Source organism: Remersonia thermophila, chromosome 2 (genome assembly GCF_042764415.1).
Source record: "Remersonia thermophila strain ATCC 22073 chromosome 2, whole genome shotgun sequence".
Classification (NCBI taxonomy): Eukaryota; Fungi; Ascomycota; class Sordariomycetes; order Sordariales; family Chaetomiaceae; genus Remersonia; species Remersonia thermophila.
In genome coordinates, this window is record NC_092218.1 from 461080 (window position 1) to 486714 (window position 25635).

The 25635-nt window shown below is 59.9% G+C and overlaps 4 protein-coding genes across 4 annotated transcripts; all 4 read left to right on the forward strand.

Moving 5' to 3' along the window:
* Positions 1 to 5000: 5000 nt before the first annotated feature.
* Positions 5001 to 6407, forward strand: VTJ83DRAFT_1581 (uncharacterized protein; the record flags this gene model as incomplete). Its single annotated transcript, XM_071007756.1, has 3 exons — positions 5001 to 5109; positions 5189 to 5626; positions 5704 to 6407. 3 exons carry the CDS (start codon positions 5001 to 5003, stop codon positions 6405 to 6407), a joined length of 1251 nt encoding a protein of 416 aa, XP_070868121.1.
* Positions 6408 to 7072: 665 nt separating this feature from the next.
* On the forward strand, positions 7073 to 9870 carry VTJ83DRAFT_1582 (uncharacterized protein; the record flags this gene model as incomplete). Its single annotated transcript, XM_071007757.1, has 3 exons — positions 7073 to 7294; positions 7359 to 7492; positions 7557 to 9870. The coding sequence occupies 3 exons, from the start codon at positions 7073 to 7075 to the stop codon at positions 9868 to 9870; spliced, it is 2670 nt and encodes an 889-aa protein (XP_070868122.1).
* A 3858-nt stretch (positions 9871 to 13728) lies between these two features.
* VTJ83DRAFT_1583 (uncharacterized protein) lies at positions 13729 to 15149 on the forward strand (the record flags this gene model as incomplete). Its single annotated transcript, XM_071007758.1, has 5 exons — positions 13729 to 13893; positions 13968 to 14024; positions 14085 to 14175; positions 14239 to 14826; positions 14884 to 15149. The coding sequence occupies 5 exons, from the start codon at positions 13729 to 13731 to the stop codon at positions 15147 to 15149; spliced, it is 1167 nt and encodes a 388-aa protein (XP_070868123.1).
* A 6009-nt stretch (positions 15150 to 21158) lies between these two features.
* Positions 21159 to 25173, forward strand: VTJ83DRAFT_1584 (uncharacterized protein; the record flags this gene model as incomplete). Its single annotated transcript, XM_071007759.1, has 9 exons — positions 21159 to 21248; positions 21535 to 21613; positions 21720 to 22186; positions 22267 to 22451; positions 22547 to 23739; positions 23796 to 24473; positions 24530 to 24705; positions 24808 to 24931; positions 25010 to 25173. 9 exons carry the CDS (start codon positions 21159 to 21161, stop codon positions 25171 to 25173), a joined length of 3156 nt encoding a protein of 1051 aa, XP_070868124.1.
* Positions 25174 to 25635: the final 462 nt, after the last annotated feature.

Sequence of the window (25635 nt, forward strand, 5' to 3'; positions counted from 1 at the left end):
ACAGCCAGTCGACTGCGTCCAGGGCAGACCTGTGTTGCACAGGAGAGCCTCGGTCCGTGATTGAAGAACGTTGGGGTCTACCCAGCGACGAAGCCCGGGGCTTTCGGTGAAGGCAAACAACGACAAACGGTCCCTGGAGAGCAGCACAGCCCGTGTTGCCTGAGGTCAGAACGACTGACACTGGCTGGCGAGGGGCCCGCAGACCTTGTTGACAAGCATGGGAGGACGGCAACGAGGCGAAGGCGGAGTTGTAAGGGCAACGAAGCAACGTATCAGAACCTCAAGAAGTCGTGCCGGCGAGCTCGGTGGCCTGGAGAGCCCATGGGATACCGCCCGTCGGCGTGCTGAACGCTGGGGATCTCTGCGCCCGCCAAACAACGGCAGGCGCCCAGTCTCGAAAGGGTATAGGCCCATCGTTCGGTCCGGCTCGCGGGAAGGGCAGTCAGTGGCAGAGGGAGTCAGGACAACGCGGACAACCCATCGCCATGGACCTGCGATGCTCTAGCTGTTCGGCGCGCGCCGGGCACGCCTGGGGGGGGGGGGGGGGGCGCAGCATCTCAAGGCGCAATAAGCGGGTCCTCTGGGCAGTACAAGCCGTCCTGAGGAAGCATCAGGCGCCTATAGTGGACCGGCTTGGATAGAGCCCAAGCTTCGCCAGGTCAACTTGTTCGCCCAAGGGGAGCAGAGCCTCAAGACCAGACTCTGGCACGTAAGCCTAACCCAAAGCGAGACAAGGTGGTTTGACCGCCAGGCTGCAGATGCATGAATCTGCGCCGTGGCCGACCGAGGTGGTGCAGGGCTCTGTGCTCGGAAGCGTGGCGCGGATGAGTTTGGATGGGTTCGTGTCGGGAACGGCTCGGTCGTGGTGGGACGCGGAGGTTGGAGAGGAGAGGGGTAGCGACAGCAGGCTCGGAGCCGAGCGGCTGCTGTTGTCTGCAGGTACCGATGACGACCTCTGGCGCCGACATGATGGTGATGTCAGCCGTGCATAGGGTGTGACACGGCGAAAGAGAGAGATGGAGAGTTGGCGGAGAAAGGGGGGGGGGGCGGATAGAGGACGAGAGCGGAACGCGTGGGGTGGGAAGAGCTCGGCCCGCCGCGCTGCAGCTGCTCTGTCAGCTTGCAGCTGTAGATCGAGGCTCTAAGTTGCGGCCCCCCTTGCTTCCGTTCCTTCCCTGCACTGCATCCCAGCTCCTTCGCATCCGCTGGTTTGGGACCCCCCCCCCCCAACTCGCCCCGCCAGGAAGTCCCGCTCGCGCTTGACTTGTTTCTTTTTTTTCTGGTAATTTTTTTTTTCCTTTTTCGACTTGGTGAAATCCCTAGTTTGGCCCGTGTGAGCCTGGCGGAAAGGCGGCCGTTGAGGTAAGGCTTTCCTTGCACCCATCAGGCTCACCGACTGACATGGACGTTGCCCGACGGCTCCAGCCAGTCGATGCCCGACCCGGGTCACGGCGGATGAGTTGGCGAGGCAACCTGACATACCAGGTACCGGTAAGCTGACCGTCCGGGTTGCCTGCTAAATGTCTTCTTTGTTTTGCTGGGGCGTGCCCGGCTCGGGCGTTTTCCCCTTCGCGTTGGGACCGGCGTCACCATGCCTGGGCTGTCTGCCACGTTTTTCGCCTGGCGCAAGGAACCACCTGGGTGCCTAGGTTGGTCTGCCTTAGCTCAACACACAGTTTAACACAACTGTGTCGGCCTCTACCTCATGTGTCGCTTTATGAAAGCGGCCTCAGCCCCATCCCACAGCCCGCGACGCGACAGAAGAGGGGCCCGCCGTGAGTTGAGTCGAGTCCGACACAGTGTGCAAAGAGGGCGGGAGCGTGAGATTCCAACCGTCTCTTGCACCTGCTGTTCTCCGTGCTGCGAGGCTGTTGTGTTTGTCGCCGTTACCTCAAGGAATCGAGCTCCACAAGTCAGAGCCGATCGGACGGGACGCCCGCTCTCAAGCCGAGGTAAGGTAGGTGCTCAACGACCAAGGCTCGCTGCCGGTCGGCTCCTTGCTCCATTTTGATGGGGGTCTCTTGCGAACAAGCCGAAGTGTTTCGGATCCAAGGTCAGGGCTCGTGCCTTGGGCAGATGCTATTTCGCTGAAACGAGACGCGCGTGGCGATCCCGGAGGGGTCATGACGACTTCGGATCCCCCGCGGCAGAGGAAGGAAGCACGAGGGCGTAAGTGAGGTTGCATGATGCCGCCATGGAAAAGAGGACCGTCGTGACAGACCTAGGGTCCTATACCTCTTTCGTTAGTGATGTCTTTTGCTTAGTGACATGGTAGTAGACATGCCTATGGAAAAAAAAAAAAAAAAAAAAAAAAAAAAAAAAAAAAAAAAAAAAAAAAAAAAACAAGTGACCACGTACCCTCCCTACAGAGCAGCGCCGATGGGGTTTCAAAAAGCCTCCATCCTTCAGGGAAGGGTAGAAGCCCTGAGCAAAGCATCGACATGCGCCAGAAGCTTTTGTCGCTGGCGCACCTGAGACTTGAATCCTATTTGGCCTTGTTCTTTAGAGAGGATGGTGGACTGCATTATCTGCCTGAGGCATTTTCGACAAGAGCCTCCATGGCCAGGCGCAGAGCGGATGTGCTGAAAAGGAAACAAGAAGGGGAAAACCGGGCTACCACAAAGCCTTGGGGTCTCCTAAAAGATCCCTCAGCCCGAAAACAAAGGGCTTTGGGTACGAGATGTCAGTCCCCCCACGCATCCTGGAGGGGCGGGGGGGCTGATCATCGTTCGATGGATGATTACCGGTCCTGAAGAAGACTCGACCGTTGGCCCGCCCGTTGGCCCGCCCGTTGTGTTGGTTGCCCGTTGGCCACCCGTTGCTGATAATTGCTGATAGATCCATGGACACTGTATGTAAAGCAAATGGCCCGGGGTACCCGGTCTTATTGTGCGAGCTCCAAAAAATGGAGGGGGCTCGGTGGTGTACCAACTCTTTTCGCGCAAGCTTTGTTTTTGTTCGAGCCCGATGCTAGGATCATTCTAGCAGCCGGAAGAAGCCATCGTGGTGTGGTGGTGGTGGTGGAGAAGAAGGGAGGGCGTGCCGGGCCCCTAGAGATCTTTCATCCGTCGATCGCAACGCGTTGGAGGTAAGGTGTTTTGCCATGATGGCTTCGGAGAGAGAGACGGCTATCCAGGTGGCACGAGAGGTCGTTGTGCCGAGTCGAGAAGCCCTTGCCTCAGGCCATAGCTGCTGGTGTGAGTCCTGCTTGACGTGATGGAGAAAACAAAAGCCCAAGGACACGGTCGATTGGATTTGGCTGCCCTGGGGCTTGCCGGGGTTTATATGTGATGGGCCCCAAGCTCGCCACCGCGGCTGAGAAAACAAAGTGCATGTGCTCGAGGCCAGGTCTGTGGCCGACAGAGCCGCCTGATCAACGTGCGGGTTGGCGCTCGCTCAGCACGGAGGGCTTGGGTTCACCGATTTCATGAGATGCTACTGAGGCCCTGAGTGCGCCAGGCATGATCTTGTTGTCTGAGCCACAGGCTCCCCCGGGCGGGCTGGGTCAAGCCAAGATGGTGTGAAGGCATCCTTGGAGAGGGAGGGGGAGCGGAAAGGCATCGCGGGCTTCACTGCCCCTCGGCGGATGGACGCTTCACAGAGGCAAGACCGAGAGCATCGGAAAACGCTGGAACTGCGTCGAGGACGGGACGCGAAGCATGACGCGGCATGTGGGCCTGGGGCTGTCCGAACACCTTGGGCGCCTTGGCCATTGCATCGTCTGACGGGGTTGGCGATGATCCGGTCCCGAGATGCCTTTTTCAAACCCGAGGCCTGTTTCTGTCTCCCGATGATTGCCTTGTTTCGAGAGACACCGTTCGTGCAGAGCCAGAGACATGTCCGGGCATGCGGTTGGAGGAGGTTAGGTACCGGAGGTAGGCGGCAGATCGACGAGAGCCCAAAAGACCAACAAAGGCACGGAGATCCTTCGCCCCACCATCTCTTGGGCGATCACGCCAGGTACGCTGGCATGGCTCCCAGTCAACGTCAAACTCACCGCGTATACAAAGGGAATAACTAACGTTATGCTGCATTGACACGAGTCTGTTTGGTGATTTATGCAAACGTCCCCCCCCCTGACGGAAGCTTGGACTGGGTCGGGCGACGAGGGAGATTGAATAACCCTTATTCCCCTTTGCCTCCCAGGGGAAACCCCAGGTGCAATCGGAACAAAGAGCTGTTATGCGCAATGGTTGGCCGCAAGAATGCATCACCCTCCCTCCCTTTCTCCCCGAAAAACCCCATCATCCAAGTCGCCAGTGCCCAAACTACCTAGCTATAATTATACCTACTTGTACCGTATAAGTCCCTTCGTACAACCTGCTACATCAGGTACCTACTCTACTTCCCTTTTCGTATATGTGCAGCACCCCGGCTTGATGCCGGGTTCTCAGCTCTCAGCTGGCGACCTGACCGTTGGACCCGACGGTACCCACGAACGAGCCAAGGTAGCTTAGGTTCAGCATAAGAAAACATTACGCAGTAGTTGCAACGTCCACCCCCCGCAAGCATCCGTCTTGGCGTTAAGCGCCATCCCGAAAACAGGGAACAAGGAAAGGAGACAAACAAGGAAGCCAGGCGGCTCACGGGTGGTTCCGTAGGTAGGGAGACCCACTATGCACATTTCCATACGCCTGCCTCATTCCACATGCACTTTTGGTTTTTTGGGGGGATTTCCCTTCTCCTGAACACCCAATCTGCCCGACGCTGTTGTGTTTTCTTCTCTCTGTCAACCTACCACCTCAACCTGAAGGGTACCTTTCTCGTCCCACACCCAAGGTACCTGATTTTTCTAAAAATACAAATCAGGTACCTAGAAACCTACATATATACATACATACGCTACTGACCTCTCCAACCTGTCGCCATGCCCCTGGGGCCCAGCCAGACAAGCGGCGCCATTCGTGACCAGCCCAGCTGAATCCCTTTGTTCTTTTGCCAATCCGAACACAAGCCCGCGGCGGCCACCCCGCTGCGGGCGACCGACACACACACACGCCATGGTTTCAGCTCGTACTCCAGAGACGCGCTGGGTGACGCGCTGCATCCCTTTTTTCCTTGCCGGATGCGCCGGCCTTGCCACTTACACCGTCGTCAAGCGCATCTGCGGTAAGCCTCCCCCCCCTTCTTTTTTTTTTTTTTTTTTTTTCCTGCGACCGAACCTCTGACGGACGGATTGCGCGACCAGTGGATTTCCTCATCGCAACCAGACACCAACACGGCGCGGCGGCCGCCTTCCTCGCCCTCTACTTTGCCTTCTTCCTCCTGACCTTCGCCACCTACCTGCGCCTGTTCATCGTCATCCAGACCGACCCCGGCGTGACCCCCCTGGGCCCCAAGGCCCTCGAGCAAAAAGAAAAGGTCAAGAGCTGCAGCCGCCGCCAGCGCGACCTCGAGGCCTGCGGGAGGTACGAGGCCAGGCCCGACGACAATCCCGACAGCCCCGGCCTCGAGCTCTTCTACACCAAAAACGTGTTCGTGTGCGAAACGGACGGCCGCCCGCGATGGTGCAGCTCGTGCTGCAACTGGAAGCTCGACAGGGTCCACCACTGCAGCGAGATCGAGCGATGCGTCCGGAAAATGGACCACTACTGCCCCTGGGTTGGCGGCATCGTCGCTGAGACGTGTAGGTGGGCCCCTCGCTTGTGCCGAGCGCGATCGAGCGCGATCGGAGGGGCAGGCCAGCGCTGACAGGCTTCGCAGCGTTCAAGTTCTTCGTGCAATTCACGTTCCACACCACCCTGTACTGCTCCATCGTCATCGCTGCCTGCGCCTTCGCCCTCCAGGCCCAGGTCCGCGGCAGCGCAGGGATCGACGGCGTCGTCATCGGCGTCCTGGCCGTCGCCTGCGTGTTTGGCATCTTCACCTTCACCATGACGGCCACGTCCGTCCGCTCGATCCTCGTCAACCTCACCACCGTCGATCACCTCAAGGCCAAAAGCGCTGTCCACCAGCTCGCCGTCCGTGTTCCCCTCGGGACGCCGCCCGGGCCGAAATACAACGTCATCACCTACCCGCTGCCGAAGCCGCCCGCCACGGCCGGCGCGCCTGGCGCCCGGGGCTCCGCCGAACCGCTCTCCGCCCGCGACCAGCTCGCGTCGCGCACCTACGCCATCGTCAGGACGGAAAAGGGCGAGAACCCTTGGGACCTCGGCGTCTGGCGCAACTGGACGTCCGTCATGGGCCGCCGCCCGTGGGATTGGTTCCTGCCCATCCGTGCGTCCCCGAGGTACGAGAGCACCGAGAGCTTCTACGAGATGGGGCCCGTGTACAAGAAGCTACGGGCGCGGTTCGGACTGCCGGCCTTGGACGACGACGCGGCCGGAGAAAAAGGAGGCGGCCGGAGAGATCAAGGAGGAAGGGGACGGGAGGAAGAGCCGGGGTCGAACGGAGAAAAAAACCAGTGACGAGGGGTCCTAGGACTCCGACGCAGCGAACAAGCCGTCCCTTCTTGGTCTACGTTTTTGGGTACTGGACTGGGTGTGTAATGACTGGCATAGACGAGATACCCCCGGGTTGCTGTTTGTTGGGTGTTGGTGTTGGTGTTGGTGTTGGGATCGGTCTGTTTTTCCTTTTTGGGACGAGTTGGTGATTGGGAGAGGAAGTTTGCTGTTGATTGCCCTGCATGTTGGTTGGTTCCGGTTGTTCTCTGTTTGGTTATATAAAAAAAAAAAAAAACCATGCTATCCGGGCATGGCAGTTTGAGACTGGATCTGGTGTGTGTGTACACAGTATGTGTGTGTATGTGTGTGTGTGTGAGTGTCTTGTGTGGCCATTCCTGGTTTCTTTGGCGGAACGACGTCCCTTGCGCTGTCTTACCCCAACCTCCATAACGGTATCAAAGCGCATGAAATTACGGGCCAGGTCCCGCCGCCCGCGTCGCTCGATCGTGAGATGCGTCTGCCCCGCAACGCGCCGTCTCCACCATCGACGACGATCGACGGTTAACGATCCAACGCCGACGGCCAGACCGAACGACCCGAGGATAATTACCCCAGGGGAACCAACCTTCTCGCAGGCACATACCCACCGGAAAATCAAATTCGTTTGGAGAATCCAGAATGTCACGGCCATGTCGTCCCCGCCGCCCGCGTTTCGGGACTCGTCTCCCACGGCCTCGGGCCTCAAGCAGTCCCGCTTCACGTACCGTCACCTGAGCCAGATGGCCTCGTACATGACGTCCTGCCCGCTCCGGGTGATCGCCCACATCGACCTGGACTGCTTCTACGCGCAATGCGAGATGATCCGTCTCGGAACGCCCGAGGACCAGCCCCTCGCGGTCCAGCAATGGAAGGTAGAGAAGACGACCGGCGCAGCCTCTGGAAAGGAGACCGAGAAGCTCACGCACGCCGTCGCAGGGCCTCATCGCTGTCAACTACCCGGCTCGTGCCTTTGGAATCAGCCGCATGTGCAACATCGTCGAGGCAAAGAAGATGTGCCCCCGCCTGATCGCGCAGCACGTCGCGACCTGGCGCGAGGGGGACAGCAAATGGTATGTACAAGGGCTGCCCGCCATCTCCGGGACAAGACGCAAGCTGATCTCCATGTCCTTACAGGGCTTACCGTCCGGACGCTGCCGAGAACATGGCGACGGACAAGGTCTCGCTGGACCCCTACCGGCTCGAGTCCAGAAAGATCCTGGCGCTCATCAGGGAGCAGCTCCCGCCCCATCTGCAAAAGGTGGAGAAGGCCAGCATCGACGAGGTCTTTCTCGACCTGTCCGCTCACGCCCGTTCGGTCCTCCTCGAGCGCTTCCCCGAGCTGCGCGACCCTCCCCCCGGCGGCGACCTTGCCACCCCGCTTCCGATGCCGCCGATCACCGCCCTCGACTGGCAGGCGGACGCGCTCGTGGACCTGGACAGCGAGAGCGCCGAGCTGGACGACCCGGACTGGGACGACGTGGTGTTCCTGATCGCGTCCGAGATTGTGCGCGACGTCCGCGCCGCCATCCGCCGCCGGCTGCGCTACACGTGCTCGGCGGGCGTCGCGCGCAACAAGCTCCTCAGCAAGCTGGGCTCGGCCTACAAGAAGCCCGACCAGCAGACCATCATCCGCAACCGCGCCGCGCGCCGCTTCCTGGCCGGGTTCAAGCTCGCGTCGCTGCGCAACCTGGGCGGCAAGCTCGGCGAGCAGGTCCGCCAGGCCTTCGGCGCCGAGACCGTCGGCGACCTGCTCGCCGAGCCCGTCGAGCGGCTCCAGCAGCGGCTCGGCGAGGAGGCGGGCGCGTGGGTCCACGCCACGCTGCGCGGCGTCGACGCGAGCGAGGTCAGCCCGCGCACCAAGATCCAGTCGATGCTCTCGGCGAAGGCGTTCCGCGCGCCCTGGCTCCTCGCCAACGCCGACCAGGCAGCCCGCTGGCTGCGCATCTTCGCCGCCGACCTCTTCGCCCGCCTCGTCGACGAGGGCGTCCTCGAGAACCGCCGCCGCCCGCGCACCATGAGCCTGCACTTCCTCCCCAGCCGCGACGGTAACAGCAGCAGCGGCGGCAGTGGCGGCGGAGCGCGGAACCCGCCGGCCCGCTCGCGTCAGTGCCCGATCCCCGCGGGGCGGCCGCTCGACGAGGAGATGCTCCTCGCCCTCGCCAAGGCCCTGCTGCACCAGGTCACGCACGACGCGGCGCCCGGCCAGCCGGTTTGGCCGTGCGCTCACCTGAGCTTGAGCGTCGCGGGGTTCGAGGACGCGGTGGCGGGGAACATGGGCATCGATGCCTTTTTGCTCAAGGGCGACGACGCGATTGCCGCGGCGGCGGCCGCTTCTGCTTCTGCTTCTGCTTCTAACGCGGCTTCTGCGTTTTCTGCGGCTGCTGCTGCTGCTGCTGCTGCTGCTGCTTCTGCTCCTTCTGCTGCTCCTGGAGCTGGAGCTGGGGCTGGGGCTGGCGCCGGCGCCGGCGCTGTCGACGCGCAGCCAAACAAGGTTAGCAGATCGGGGCAACAACGGCTGCAATTCCACGTTTCGACGCCGACGGGAAAACGGAGGCGGGTGGAGGAGAGTGGGGGGAGCGGCGGCGTTGCCCACGCCGGTGGTAGCAGCGGGAGTAGCGGTGGGATCCAACGCTTCTTCCCCAAGAAGCGAGACGCGCTGCTACTACAACAACAACAACCCCCATCCAACCCCGGATCGTTGGGCTCCCCTGCGGGACCAGAGGCCGAAGGCGGTGAAGCGTTGGGTAGCAATTCCAGCACCAACGCCATCCCCGGATCGGCAAAGGGTGGAGAGGCCCAGGACGCAACGAGGTTACGGGAAGGGAGGCCGGACGAGCGGTCGGTCTACGACGACCTTGCCCGTGTCGAGGGTGGTGACGGCTGCGGCGGCTTGATTGGGCCGGCCGCATCGGCCGGCTGGGACGCATCTGCTGCTCGTGATATTGACGATGACGATGATGATGATGGTGATGATGATGATGATGATGCGAGCCGTCACGTTCCCGCAGCGGCGCCCACGCCGGAAACCGCACCCGGCCTGGGCCTGGCCCTCGACGACCACGTTACCCCGGCCGTCTCCGCCGCCGCGATGAGCACCGTGACGACGACGCCCTGCCCGCGCTGCGGCATCCCGCTTCCCCACGACGACCCCGTGCAGCGGCAGAGCCATGCGGACTGGCACTTTGCCAAAGACCTCCAGGAGCAAGAGGACGCCCGGGAGGGACGTGGCAGGATGGCATTCGGCGACCGGGGGGCCGGCGTAACCTTCGCTGCAGGGGTAGCAGGGGCCGGGTCCAGGTCTGGCTCCGGGTTGGCGGCAGGATCTGGATCCGGCAAGGCTGGTGGCCGTCAGCAGCAGCAGCAGCAGAACCGGGGGAAGAAGGGTGGTGCCGGTGGTGGTAAGGCAGGGAAATCGGAGAAGGGGCAGACAAAGTTGACGTTTCGATGAGATGAGGTGGGATAAGGTGGGATTTGGGGGGGGGGGGGGGGGGGATCATCACTTTGGTGGCCGGGGGAATGTTGATCGATGAGTTAGTGCTGGCGGCGGGTTGGGGTCATATGTAGAGACGGTCGACCATGATACACGAGATTTTCTACGGCCATGGGCTCGGTACCGAAAGCCTATAGAGCGGTATAGACAGCGTCGAGCCCCCTTCTTCCTCCCCCTTCGCATAGCAGCATAGTATACAATGGCGTCTTTCTCGAGACCTGTTACAATCCTACACGCTCGATCGGCGTGCAACCTTTTCTCCCACGATGCGAAAGGGGAGGGAGGGTTGGGGGTCATGGGATATCCCACTCATCCACCCCGTATCCATGCTTGACGTGCAGGTTCGTCTCTGCGAGGTTCGTGTCCGCGAGGTTGCTTTGCCTCCGAGGCTGCCATGGCATGGTGTCATTGGACTTTTGTTCTATACCCTGGCCATGCCGGTCATTGAAGCCGACGCCCGAGAGATGGTATCCAATGCTGCGAGGAGGGGACGGCCAGGGCGTGGGGGAGGGGGGTGCTCGATTCTGCTGTGCGATGCCTGTCTTTGATGCAGCGGCGGAGGTTCCCCGTCGACAGGGGCGAACGGATATGCGCTCGCTAGGCCGGCTAGCCAACCCGGCCACGGCCGCGGGAGGCACGGAGAAGGAAAAGTAGGAAAGTCCCGCGGCGATAGTGGGCTGCAGGAGCCTGCAGAAGGACGCAGCACAGGCCTCGCGAGTTTGGTTGTGATCCCGGTCGGTTCTCCCAGGCAAAGCTGCCCTCGCGAACTGTGGGGTGGAGATTGCTGGATGGGATATACCACATACGCAGTATGTACGTAGTACACATTACACACGTCCAAGTTAGGAATAGGATGGCCAAGCCCAGCCTCCCATGGACGAGCATCGGAGCTTGGCCAAGTGAAAAAAAAAAAAAAAAAAAAAAAGAGTGTGAGAGAGCATAGGGAAATCAGCTCATCGCTCCATCGCGCATCATGCCTCGGTTGATTCTGATGATTCTCCGGCCTAGGGATCGCCGTTTACAGCGCATGTATGGCATGTCTGCCAGCTCAACAGCTGCAAACAAGGGGATTGTTAGTCGACGTCCAGGGGAGAGCGGTCGTAGACAGGATCTTCGGTCCGCCTTCTCCTAGGTATGCAGCATCATCACCTGTCTGCGTGCTCGTTTAAGGGTGGATAGCCGGGGAGAGCGGTGACACAATAGGCCAGGTCGAGGCATCGTTACGTATCGAGCATGCATCGATTTTTTTTTGTATAGTATAGGTCGTCCGTCTTGTTTAGCCGCCTCGTTGCATCTCCCGTGGTTGATCAAGCCACACAGCCTTCCCTCCGCCCCCGGACCCTTCCATGGCCCGTGGGCGGATGGAACTGGACGGGATGCCACAACTCTAAGGCCACGACATGCGGCCAAGGGCCAAACCGGCTGATTGGCCTGCAAGACGGCTTTGCATCAGCGCAAAGGAGGCGGGGGGAGGGGGTGAACGGAGGACGAAACATGCCGGTCGGGCAGGTTGGGCTTCTACTGTGGGTGGTGGGTGGCGATGCATTGATACCCGATGGATCCCCCCCCCCCCCCTCCCCCCCAAAGCTTCTTGATTCTCTCGTGTCGACCCGACTCATCTGATCGCGCTTTGTGATCCAACCCGCTCTTTAACCCTATAGAGAATTGTCGAGCTACGCACACGGCTGATCTGGTTTTCAGCCTGCCTGGCGACTTTTGAGGGTGCGTCTGGGCTGTCGTCCAGGCCACTCGGAACGGGCGAGCCGAGATGCTGCTGGCTCTCCAAGAGAGCGAGAAAGAGGCTGGACGGGTAGAGAGAGATGCGGATGCTCTTCCGTACTGCTCAGCTCCCCTCTGGCTGGTCATGAAAAACGGAACCAGCAAAGAAAGGAAGCTTGTTAGCCACCGAGATGCTTGTCGTGGTTTGCCCTGAAATACCACATTCCTGGTCGATCCATGTCCATCCATCTCCCAGTGGGAGAGTGAGGCCTACAGGACGCGACAAAACGTTTGGTTTGCGTGCAACGGTTGTGCTCAGGCGGCATGCATCCATTTCCACGTTTTCTCCTCAGCCTTACCACCTGGCCGGCAGATGAAGAGGAAATTTTGGTCCGTGCATGCCAGCAAGCGCAGAGAATTGGCAATGGGGAAGACGTAACTATGGAAGTTCCAAAAAGAAGAAAAAAAAAAAAAAAGTCAAGGCAAGAGAGACAAGAGAGAGGGGAACCGCCTCCGTCAGCATAACAGAGCCGTTCAAAGCGGGGCATCCCAAAACGGGGGCGACCGTCTTCGCTTATTATCCCATGATTTTCCATCCTGCTGCAGCCCAACCACCAAAGCCCCGACAAGATGGCGCCTATTTCGGCGACCGAGGGTTACGTGTTTTCTCCATTACCCTCTTGTTCCTGCCGGGTCGCGTGTCTCGAGAACAGGCAACGGAAGGCAGGGTCGCCGGGAAAACGGCGCGTGCGTTTCCGTGTCCCCAGCCTTCGCATCTGTAGGATGCAAAACTCCCGGAAAGCCGAGTCAAACTCCCCGGGCGTTTTGTTGCGCGAACATCTCGGCCGGGGATGGCTTCAGCGTCCATAGATGGTTGGTTCATATTCATGATTTGGTGATGCAGCGAGGGAAGGGGGGAGGGGGAGGGGGGCATCATCAGGAAGCTGAGAATCAGCATCGCGGATTCTTGCCTTGGGCATGACCACCTGTCATGGATGCTCCCCGTTGGCCCCCTCCCTTCGAAAGGGGGCCAGCTGAGAGGTATTTGCTGGTAGGTACCTTGCCTGAGGTACCGTACCTCCTTCCCTACCTCGAGCTATTACCTCTGGTAGGTACCTACCGACGCAGTAGGTACCTCCTCCCTCCGGTCGTTACCTCCCAGAGTTCCTCGCAGAGCCGTAACGGTCTTGTGTTGGGTTGGTCCAAGCTGCCCTGCCCCCGCGATGCGTGTCGATTGATTCATTCGTTCATCCCATCCATCCGTCCTGCTGCGCAACTCTCCAAACTTGCCCCCCCCCCCCCCCCCAACGAGGAGGTAACTCTTCCAAAGTTCCAAGCCGAAATCAACCATGCTCCGCGTTGCATCGCCCCCTTTCCTGTCGTCGCGGTGGGGAGAGAGAACCTGGGACAGAAGCTTCCATTGCAGAGATGCGCAGAATCTCCCCGTTCATCCCATGCTTCCCATTCTGGTCATGGCCCCCCCCCCTTCGGCCAGTCAGCAGGAACGGAGGGCATCCACCAGCTGCAGCCTTGGATCTGGGCTCCCGTTGTTTCCTGTCAGTTTCGTCGCCGCTCCGTCAAGTGGCTGGCCCTGCGGTGTCTGGTGGGACATGCGCACGACGGACGCCTCTCGAGCCAACCGGCTTCTCCGTTCCAAGCCTCGTCCCGAAGCAACTGACCTGACGTCTGCCCAACCAACCCGAGAAGGCGTTTTTGTCCTTGTCGAGGCGACCCCTCTCATCCCACCCGGAGCGCCACTCCAACGTCAACAACCGTGTCTGCAGGCAGACAAGACCCACCCCACTGCAGCCCAAACCCCCCATGCCGCCGAGGGTTGCGAAGCGCCGCCGTCGATTGGGCCCCGCCGTCCATTTCTTCCATCCTCCTCCCGCCTTCTCCGCACCTGCGCCCTCCTTTTTTTCCGTTTACTTGTTGTTCTCGCTCTCTCCTCCCTCTTGACGCCCTTCCCACATCTTCGGGTCCATCGTGCTGCTACTCTCGCCCCCTTTTGACAAAGCCGTGGCCTCTGACCCTCCCTCCCTCCTCCCGAAACCCTCTCTGGACACGGGTCTCCCGCCATCCGTGGCCTTCGACACCATGGCCGGCCGTCCGTCTTCCAACTGGTCCAACACGCCGCCCACCGCACCGCCGCGCCAGAACGAATACTTTGTCCCTCGCGACGGCATTGACCGCGAGGTCATCCAGTCCGACATCTGCCGCTATCTGGGGAACGATGCGCTCGTGCGCCCTGGCACCTACGAGGTACGCGCCGTGGACGGCCCGTCAGCGACGCTCCGTGCGCCCCCTTTTGCTCACGCTTCCATCCTGTTGCGCAGAAAGATGGCCAGGTCATCCAGGGGTACTACATCACGGCCTACCGCAACTTGACAACGGCAAGTCTCTCCCCGGATCCTCGCGGGCCCAAGCGACGCTCCTCTAACCTCACTTTGCAGGCCATGATCGAGGACCTCAAAGCCGACTCGGCTCGCTGGCAAGCCGAGAGGCGCGCCGCCGCATCGCGCAGCACCGTCAGCCCCGTTGGAGGTACTGACCTTATGAGCCACGCCGCCGGCGTTCGTGTCAGACGGGATTCTAACTCGCCCGCAGGCTCCCGGGATCCGCCTCGTGACCAGAACTACAACTCGTGGAAGGCCCGGCAGGAACAGGACCGCTACCAGGCCGACCATTACGCGGGCTCCATGGACGTGGACTCGTACCCGCCCGTCTCGGGCGCCGTGCCGAACTCCGCTTACCCGCCAGCGCAAGCATACCCAGGACAGCCCCCCGTGGGCTACCATCCGGCTCCGTACCCCCCGCCCGGCCAACCTCACTACCAGCCTCCGCCGCAAGGCTATGCCTACCCGCCCACCTCGCAGCCGCCGCAGTACCCGCCCCAGAACGGCGACAGGTACCCCACGATGCCGTCGCCGGCCCCGATCTCCGGAGGATACGGCCAGGACGCCTACGTTCGCGGATCGGACTACCAGGCCGGAAACTACGCCGCCGCGCCCAACCGAGGCCCGCCCCCCATGCCCCACGTGACGACCGCGCCCCCGAGGACCACCACCTACCCCTCTCCCGGGCCCCCTGGACACATGTACGGCAACGACCGCGACCAGTACCCCGGCTACCCTCCCCCGGCCGGCGTCCCGCCCGTCCAAGCCCCCTACCCAGCAGACACCCTCTACGGCCGCGGTGCGTATTCCACAACAACCGCCGCACCCATCCAGGAGGCGTCGTCTGACGATTTAGGCTCCCCCGCAGGTGCACCCCAACGACCCCCGTTCGCCTCGCCCTCCGAGCCGGCCTATGACGATGCTCAACAGACAGGAATCCCCAAGCCCACCAGCCCCGGCGCCGCCTCGTCCTCTCCGATTCCGCCCCCCGGACCCCCTCCCGCACGCCGCGATCGTGACCGTGACAGTGACTCGGAACTGTCCAGGGACCAAGGCTATTACAAGTCTCGTCGCGCAGATGTTGACCGCGATGACAGGGATCGCAACCGACATCGCCGTTAATGGACGTTCTCCCTCCCCAGGACTTGCCCTTGAAACATCTTCCTTGCCCTGGATATCCCGGACCGGACACCTGGATCTCGCTGAAGGTTTTTTTTAATACGTTGACCCTAGCGGGGTGGTCGGCGGGATTTGTTTTTTTTTTCTTTCCAGTTTCCTCAGATGACCGTTTCACGACACACCCATGATATTTACCAATCGCGCCTATCTATGCATGACGGAGAGAGCCCGGTGATCCCGGAAGCCGGATCGCCTTGGACTCTGGGGGCTGCAAGTCGCACCTCAACGCCCGGTGGAGACGCACGTTATCGGCCTTGACTTTTACGCCAGCTCCATCATCGTCACCATCCCTTTCTCTCTGGACCTTGAACTCTCCGGGACTTTCGTCTTGACTGGGGCAGAGACGCCGCTATGTTCTTGGGTTCCATCCTCTTCTCCCTTTGCCATCCGGAAATTCTGCCAACAATCCCGCCCTTGATGCTTTCGACATCGGCTTTCGGCACGCTCGGTCTCAGCGCCGCTTGCCCACGGTCGTTTTCACGCCTCATCGGCTGGCGGGCGTCATGATCGTGGCAGGCCACCCCAAGGTGAGTCCACATTCAACGAGGCTGTCCATGCGATGAGGTTGCAGTGCCTTGGATCTATCTCATGAGCCGACATGGATTTCTCTGCAGAAATCCCCCCCGCCCCCCTCCTTACCTTGGTAACACGAGGCGACATAGCCCAACTGACATGACCCAGCGTTGCAGGTTGCACCATGCCGGCTTGCAGCGCCAGCAACTTCTGGACCTCTTTCTGGACTCCGGTTTTTTTGTTGAACCTCCATGGACACCATTACTCCCGGACTCTGGACCCTGGACCCTGGACCCTGGATTTTGGACCCCGGACCCCCCTTGGACTTTGAACTTCGGGATCTTAGACCCTGGATCTCTTCCTCTGGATTCCCGCCTGGACCTCTCGGATCAGCCGGCCCTGGCGAAAGCCGGGCTTCAGGATTGCCGTCATTGCTTTCACTCTTGGCCAAGAGTTGGGAAGGACTATCGGGACTGTCCTACCTTGCGTTTGCCATTTTCGCTCCTGCTATGCCTCCACCTGGCAGCACCGCAGTTGAGGAGAAACGCACGGTAAGATTGAGCCTTCCTCGGCGCTTCAGCTGTATCCACGGACCGCTTTTCTTTTTCGCCGGTCTTGTCTGCCGGGTCTGCCTCGCTTTCAGCTGCTTTCGGCGTGTGATCGGGGCCCGCAGGTGCACGGCGTAGAGCACCTCTCAAAGGAGTTGAGGGTTTCGTCAGCATCCTCGCCCTTGGGTTCGTCCCATCTAGTATCTAGCAACGTGGACACAGGGCATTTGTGTCTCTCGGAAACCCCAGGGACAATCGTGGATGCGATAAGGGGTTCTTCTCCCCCGGACAGTGGCAGGATTTCTCTCCAGGGATCTCAACCAAGGAGTACAATCAACAACGGCCAGGACAACCGCCAGGATATGGATTGTTCCATTCTTTCCGGGTATCTCTTTTTTTTTTTTTCCTTTTGGACGCCAGGAGCCATTCACCAACGGTCGACCAACGAAACCAATCACCCGCCAAGGGGGAATTCTCAACATCCGGGATGATGCGATGGAAAGGGGGGGCCCCTACCTCCATGCAGTGGTCTCGTTCCTGCCAATTCGCGGCATCTATCCCTTTTGACCACCTTGCCGACCTCCCTGTCCATCATCTGCCTGGATGAACCGGCCTGGGCCGTTGGCTATCTGTTAGTCGTTTTCTCTCCTTTTGGTACTTTGGTTGTTGTTTGTTTTCCTTGTTCATGTTGTTTCATTAATCAACCCGGAGGAGTTTACTACATTTTGGTCCTGCCTTGGGATCCGATTCCCAAATTTCCCGGACTGGAGACCTTTCGCTTCCCGGGTCGCCGTGTCTGTCTATGATGCCCTCCTGCCATGGGCATGGATGGCGTCCGCAGACGCTTGGACTTTTCTTCGGCCTCTGCAAAACACCCTTTCTTCTGCGCTTTCTGTCTCTGTTCTTTTTTGGATGACATACCGGTCGCCCGAGGAGTCTACGCATCACGGCCAACTTGCTACCAACAATACGTCTCATCATGGATCGCATCGCTGACTGGTTGACACAGCTCTGGTTCGCGCGTTCTTGGGCGCGACGGCGTCTACCGTTCCTGGATATCGTTGGGAGCTGGGAGCTCGCAGAGGGTGATATAGATGCTTGGTTGTCATGGCCAACCTCCAAAGGACGTTGGGGAGGGGGCTTGCCGAGGCTCCAGACGGGCAAGGTTGATATCGCGAAGAAGGGCATTCGGGGCTTGTGTTTTCTTAAACTGTTTTCATCTTGCCCTCGTTGTCTCCGCTTGGGCCCGCCGGAGCTAGAGGCGTTGGGTTGAAGAGAGGGGGGTTCTCTTATTGGATTTGTGATTTTTTTCTTGGTTCCCTCGGTAATCTTGGGTAGTGAGGAGGAGGATACTTGGGTGATGCTGACGATGGGCGATGAAATGAAATGTGGTCGGAGTTTGGGTTTGGGGGAGGGCGGCATTCTGCTTTTGTTTACGTTGCTTGTTGACCTCATCGCGTCAGTTGGTCGTTTTTTGCCATTGCCCAGTTTGATCAGCTGTCCTATTTTACGTTCACGACTTGTTAACAGACGTTTCACATCAGGCTGTTTCTGTTGAAGGAACATCGCTTGCTTGGCTGCCAGGGATGTCAACATGTGGTCCATGGGCATTGCCGTGTTGGATTCCAGGTTTGGGGCCCTGAAGTCCCGATGGGTGCCGGCTTGTTTTTCTCTTGATCTGTTGAGACGGCTTGGGCTTGATCCACAGCGAGAGCTTTTGTATGCCTCCCTGCCACATGCGGCGGATACCAGTGGTGTCGTTGTGGTCATGGCAAACGCTCATGAATCGAGCACTGGATGACTTGTGTGCTTGTCACATTTCTCGCCGCCTCTGATGTAGCTCACCGTTGACTAGTCCCCTCTGAGTTGGTTTAACGGTGCCCTCTCCGCAACAATCACTTTGTCTCGCGGCATAGTTCGAGGCCATTCACGTCTATTCCCGGCCTCGGCTTCCTCGCCTTCCTTCGCACCCAAACCGAAGCCTTCCCGGACGAGATTGCCGGCCGTTCCCCCTGGCGACCGAGAGCTGAGTTGAGCTGGGTGGCCAGGTCAGACCCGGGCCTTTCCAACCCATTTCATGCTCGCGCGTTGCGTGATATCAAGAAAGCAACGGACGGGATGCGAGGTGAGGCGTTGCCCTCGTAGTCTATGCGCTGCATTCAGCACGAGGCTGCCCCGAGCCAAGGGCGGGCAGCTTGCCTCACCAGAGGTACCTAGGTAGGGTCCCTGAGTTTTCCTTCAGACGGAGAGAGAGAGAGAGAGAGAGAGAGAGAGAGAGAGAGAGAGAGAGAGAGGCGCCGATCTGCATAGGTTATGTGCCGAACGCGTGCGTAAAGTCTTGGCTCAAGTTTTCGACAGGGCCCAGATTGGCGACTGTTGCCTGCTGGACAAGACACACAACAACGCGTCTCTCGTCCCTGCGGGTCGACGTGGCAGATCGCTTTCTTTCTGTTTCTGATGAGAGCTTTCCAGCTGAGAGGTGGTTGGTGTGCTGCGTCCCTTTCCCCATCCCCCCCTTTTCCCCAGCCATGTGTATCGCCTGTGCCTTTTCTCTCTCTCTCTCTCTCTCTCACTCTCCCTGTGTTCATCCCTTGCTTTCTCTCCGAGACCTGGATGTGTTGGATTTCTCTTCTGGCTGGGGTTGGCCTACCGTTCGGGTGTTGCACCACGGGTAAGGGGTAAGGTGTCCATCCGCCCATACGCGCTTGTTGCCGGAAGCATGTGGCTTTTTTTTCTGCATCTCGGAGAAATACACGCATGATTTCATTGATCAATTGCCGTGATACAGCTGCTTGTTTCATCACCGAAGAGGTGTCCATCCTCTCCGGGCACCTTTGCGCGCATGTGCATAGTAAGCATAGCGGGTGGTGGTTAGGTCCAGTGTGTGTGTGTGTGGGTGTGTGTGTTCCTGTCCCAAGAGCGTTTTGGCTGGCTGCTCCTTGGGGATCTTGGCTCACGTGCAATGTGGACCCGAGTTTCAAGGGGATCCCACCCAAGAGCAGCCCCATTGGGTGCTGGTGGGGGGGCAGGAATCGGAAGGAGGGGGAGGGGTTGGTTGCCCTGGTCTGAGGGGCCCACAAAGGCGGTGAGAAGGATTTAGGTAAGGCGGTCTGTTGGATTGGTTGGTGGGTGGGTTGGCTGTGGTTGTTTGAGCTTCCAGCGCCAGCAGCCAGCAGCCAACTCGTCCATGTGGTGGTGAGTGGATGGATGACCGGATAGACCTATGGGATAGATACCATGATGGAGGGATGAATGGATGAATGGATGGCTGAGAGAAGTGGTGTGGGGAGAGCGCCAGCCAAAAATTTCCCGATCACTGGGTCAGAAAGGCGCTTGATCAAGGCTGGAACCCGAGTGGCCCAGCTGGGATGAAGCAGGTACCCTCCAACTCTCGAGCCTCCTAGATATCCTATTCCTCTTCCTCCGTCTCGAGTCTGAACCGTCCGAAATCACATAGGGGCCACATGGATTGCGTGTATTCTATGTGTGAGTGCGCGTACGAAGGTGTATGCGTGCGTGTGTGTGTACATTACACACCGCAGGATGTGTGGGCGCCCTGAGATTTCCGTTTTGGGCCCTACGGTGCATACATTCACAAACAAACAATCAAAGAGATGGAAAACGCTTGCAGCGCCCCCATTGCTTGAACTGCAAGACTCGGCGGCAAGCGGCGGCGGCGTTCCTGAAGTCTTGGGCCCTCCCCCTTCTTACCGTTGGCAACGTCCCTTACCTAGGTAGGTGTTGTATGGACGACGGGCACCTACCTAGGTACCGTAGGTAGACAGTGCACAGTACCTAGACATGGAAGTTGTGCAAACCGGGCCTGGGGCGCTGCTAACAAGCCGCCTGCGCAAGCGCGGGCATCTTCCCGGGGACGCAAACACACACAGACTCTTAAAGCACTGAACAAGACCCTGTCCATTTCTTCCTGTGGAAACGGTCATTGGGCCACGAGGGAATACGACTCGGGCGCGGACTGGGGCGGTCTCTGCCATCCCTGGGGTCAGGTCCTGTTCAAAGGGATCCCCGCCCGTGGGAGACGACTTGCAATATTATACCAAGATATCTATTATTGGGGCTTCAAGGCTGGGTTGTGGTTCTGCCCGCCAATGCAGCACAGGAAATCTGCGGTTGTCAGATCAACCTTGGAAGCCCGGCTTAGGCATCGGACCCAGCATCACTTCGGTGAGGCGGGAGAACGGGAACCAGTCGGTTCAGCAACATTTGCATTGCTGAATCAATAGGCAACACGGGTAGTCCGAATTGGCTTCTCCCCGTCTCTCTCTTTCGAGGACTTGATTTTTTTTTCCTTTTCCGTGACGTACGAGGAAGTGGCCCATGGGAGCCAAAGTGACGACAGCTGCCGTCTGAACCAGAACCCACCCGCCACGCTACGGGTTTGACCTGCCCTGGCCTTTAGGGGACCGGCGGACCTGACCGTCCATTGTGCCCCGCCATTCCATTGGGGGGCCTGCCGAACCCATCTCTTTGCAACCAGGCATTTTGGCCCAAATTTTTTCTGCGTCCGGGAACCCCTCGACAACCACCACCACCTGGGAGGAAAAACACACACACACACACACACACATACCACAGACACACACACACACACACACACACGCACACGCACACGCACTCTCGCGCGCGCACACGCACTCTCAGCCTTCTTCCTTTCCTTTTTTTTCTCCCCGGCTTGTTGTTGCGGCCATCCGTTTCATTCTTTCCCCCCCTTCCCCCTCTCGAGTCTTCCCCCCTCCCCTCCCCGGCCATCCGCCCACCTTCCCCTCCGCGGAAGCGAACCTTGATGCGATAAGTTTGGTCCCAATTCCGATCCATCGTCGGACAGCCCGCTCGCCGCCCTCCCAACACCACCACCGCATCATCGCCAACCATGGATGCCGCCGCCATTCGGAACTGCATCGCTGCGACCCTCGAGCACGATGCTGATACCCGGCGGAGGGCCGAGCTTCAGCTGAAGCAGGTGCGTCCTCTCCGCCCTTGACACGCTGGGTTTCGAAGGAGGGGCGGGCTGCCGGGCCTGCGCAGGCGGGCGGTGCGCCGTAGCCGCCGGCATCAAGCCCGCCTGGGCCGTGCAGTCAGGCACGCGCCCAAGGGTTCGAGATGCACCTCGGTCGTGTCGCGATGCTGCCTCCCGACGTCAGACTCGACGATCCCGAGACTCGTCTCACCAGCTCCCCCGCCCTCTTGTTGGCTCGTCTTTGTGTCCACCGATCATGCCCGGCTGACTGTCTTGTCTCCCTCTGCAGGCCGAGACCCAGCTCGGCTTTACAGACGTCCTCCTGGACCTGATCCAGTCGGAACAGGACGCCAACCTTCACCTCCCGGGTATGCCTCTTCTGCTCCGTCCCCGGCGTGCCATACCCTCCATCCGCCCCGTCCATGCATCCCTCCCCGGTGCCTCTGGAAATCCCTGCGTGTTGACGTCTTGTAGCTGTCATCTACCTTAAGAACCGCGTCAACCGGGCGTGGGAGCGCTCCGACTTCTATCCTAATGATACCCTTATACCCGATGATGAGAAGGTCCGCTTCCGCGACAGGTTACTGCCCATCCTCGCCGGCTCCCAGAACAAGGTGCGCCACCAGCTGGTGCCCATCCTGCAGCGCATCCTCCACTTCGACTTCCCCGAGCGATGGCCCAGCTTCATGGACTACGCCCTCCAGCTCCTCAACACAAACGATGCCAGGTCTGTCCTGGCCGGCCTGCAGTGCCTCCTGGCTGTCTGCCGTGCCTACCGCTTCAAGGCCAGCGACACCGAGAGCCGCGCCCACTTCGATAAGATCATCGAGGCCAGCTTCCCCCGGTTGCTGCTCATATGCAACGAGCTGGTCAACCAGGAGAGCGACGATGCCGGCGAGATGCTGCACATCGCCCTCAAGTGCTACAAGCACGCCACATGGGTGCGTCCTCTGCCCTTCTTCGCCTGCGTGGGCGGACACGCGTTGCAATGCCGCAGACTGACATGGTTGTCCACGCGCAGCTGGAGCTCTGCGACTTCCTTCGCCAGAGCGCCGTCAACCTCGGGTGGTGCACGGTCTTCCTCCAGACCGTCTCCAAGGTCGCGCCGGCAGCTTCCATGCAGGGCGACCCCCTGGAGCGTGAGCGTCACCACTGGTGGAAGGCAAAGAAGTGGGCGTACTTTAATCTGAACCGCCTGTACATCCGGTGAGTAGAGCAGACGGCGAGCATTTCGTCGGCCCCGGTCGTGTCCTTGTCCGTCCGCGCGCGCGCGCGCGCGTGCTAACGCGGGCTGTATGCAGGCACGGCAATTTGCAAGCGGCCCTCGACAGGTCGCTCGAGCCCCCGTCTCGCTTCGTCAAGGAGTTCTCGGCCCAGGTGGCCCCCGAGATCCTCAAGTACTACCTCCAGGAGATCGAGAAGTGGGTGTCGAAGCAGTCTTGGCTGAGCCGCCCCTGCCTCTCGTACATCATCGTCTTCCTGGACGAGTGCATCCGGCCCAAGGACATGTGGGCGCACCTCAAGCCCCACCTGACCAACCTGGTGACGCACTTCATCTTCCCCGTCATGTGCCTGAGCGAGGAGGACGTTGAGAAGTTTGAGGACGAGCCCGAGGAGTACCTCCACCGGAAGCTCAACTTTTACGAGGAGGTGTCGGCCCCCGACGTCTCGGCCACCAACTTCCTCGTCACCCTGACCAAGGCCCGGAGGAAACAGACCTTTGAGCTCCTCAGCTTCATCAACCAGGTGGTCAACGAGTACGAGCAGGCTCCCGAGGGCAGCAAGAACCACATCGCCAAGGAGGGCGCTCTGCGCATGATCGGCACGCTCGCCCCCGTCATCCTGGGCAAGAAATCGCCCATCGCCTCGCAGGTCGAGTATTTCATCGTTCGCTACGTCTTCCCCGACTTCACCAGCGACCAGGGCTTCCTCCGCGCCCGCGCTTGCGACACGATCGAGAAGTTCGAGCAGCTCGACTTCAAGGACCAGAACAACCTTCTCGCCGTCTACCGCCACATCCTCGACCGCATGGCCGATCCCAAGCTGCCCGTGCGCGTCACGGCCGCCCTGGCTCTCCAGCCCCTGATCCGCCACGACATCATCCGGTCGAGCATGCGCACCAGCATCCCTACCATCATGCAGCAGCTCCTCAAGCTCGCCAACGAGGCCGACATTGATGCCCTCGCCAACGTCATGGAGGACTTTGTGGAGGTCTTCGCTGCCGAGCTGACCCCCTTCGCCGTGGCCCTGAGCGAGCAGCTGCGCGACACGTACCTGCGCATCGTCCGGGAGCTGCTCGAGAACAGCGCCGGGCGCGACGACCTGGAGAACGAGTACGGCGACTTCCTGGACGACAAGAGCATCACCGCGCTCGGTGTTCTGCAGACCATCGGCACCCTTATCCTCACCCTCGAGAGCACGCCCGACATCCTGCTCCACATCGAGGGCGTCCTCATGCCCGTGATTCAGATCACGCTGGAGAACAAGCTCTATGGTAGGCTTCCCGCAGAGCAACGCCCGCATCTGACCGCCTCTGCTAACGATGCATAGATCTGTACAACGAGGTGTTCGAGATCATCGACAGCTGCACGTTTGCCGCCAAGCACATCTCGCCCACCATGTGGCAGGCGTTCGAGCTCGTGCACGCGACCTTCAAGTCGGGCGCCGAGCTCTATCTTGAGGACATGCTGCCCGCCCTTGACAACTACGTGCAGTACGGTGCCGCGCAGCTGATCGAGAAGCCCGATTACGTCCAGGCCCTTTATTCGATGGTCTCGGACATGTTCACCGACGGCAAGGTGGGCGGTGTCGACCGGATATGCGCCTGCAAGCTCGCCGAGGCCATGATGCTCAGCCTCCGTGGCCACATCGACACCTGTGTCCATGGGTTCATCAACATGGCCATGGGCATCCTGGGCACCCAGGAGATCAAGCTCAAGTCGTACAAGGTCCATCTGATGGAGATGGTCATCAACGCCATCTACTACAACCCGCACCTCACCCTCCAGATCCTCGAGACCCAGGGCTGGACCAACAAGTTCTTTAGCCTGTGGTTCGGGAGCATGGCGTCCTTCACCCGGGTCCACGACAAGCAGCTCTGCATCCTGGCCATCATTGCCCTGCTCAGCGTCCCGCCCGAGCAGGTTCCCGCGAGCGTCATGGTCGGCTGGCCAAGACTTCTTCAGGGCATCAAGATCCTCTTCGACACCCTCCCCGAGGCCATGGCGAGTAAGTGGAGATGCATGACGACCGCTTTTGTGAGCTTGACGTTGACCGCTCCACAGACCGCGAGGAGGCTCTCAAGGACGACTTTCAGTACGACAACGGCAACTTCGGCTACGACGCCAGCGATGACGAGTGGGATGACGAGGACACGAACTGGAACGGCGCCGACAATGACGAAGAGCCCACCGAGGCCAAGGACGAGGGCACGGCCTATCTGGAGTTCCTCAACGAGGAGGTAAGGAGACGCACCATGCGTCTTGTCTTGTACACCCAGCAAGACGCTTACCCGTGCCGCGTTCACCAGTATCAGAAGCTTGCTGACACGCACCTCGATCAGGCCAAGAGGCTCAAGACGGCCGAGGGCGGCGAGTCGGACGACGAGCTCGGCGAAGACAGCGTGCTTCTCGAGTCGCCTCTTGATCGCATCGATCCTTATATCGCCTTCAGGGATGCCTTCAAGCGTAAGTGGATATGCCGATGCCGTGCCTTGGCAGCCAGACCAAGAACCTCCTGGTGACTTATATCTCTTCTCCCTGCAGGTCTCCAAGAAGGACAACCCCAGTTCTGCGCCAGCCTCCTCGGCCATCTCAGCGAGCCGGACCAGCAAGCTCTTTTGGCGGTTTGCGAGACGGCCAACGCCCAAGAAGCCCGGGGCGTGAGCGCGTTTCCTCTGAATAGGCCCAACACCAACGGTGCGAGCTAATTCGGCAAGGCTTGTGCTGTTGTGCGGGAGGGAAAAAAAAAAGGAAAAAGAAGGGCTTGCGATGGCGGCGCGGCGTTGGCGCCGCTGGCCGACCGACCTTGCTGGGTGGATGGATGGCTGGATTTTATTCGGGGCTACCTAGTTGGAGTCTTCTTCTTTTTCTGCTTACTCGTTTATGGCTTTGTTCTTTTTCTTGTGCCGAGGGCAGGCGGGCAGACAAGTAAGGCATAGAGCCTGATTTGGTTTGGGACGCTGCGAGGGCAATGCGGATGTGGTGGCGGCCGATGAGATGGGCCTGGAGAAACACATGATGATTGATATACCAATGTAGGGAATGAACGGTGGATTTTACAATGGTGAGAATGAGGTGGGCAGATAAGAGATGGACCGACGGACGGGTGTGTTTGTGGTGGATGAGGAGGAAGAAGAGCAGATGGTACACACACACACGCACGCACACAC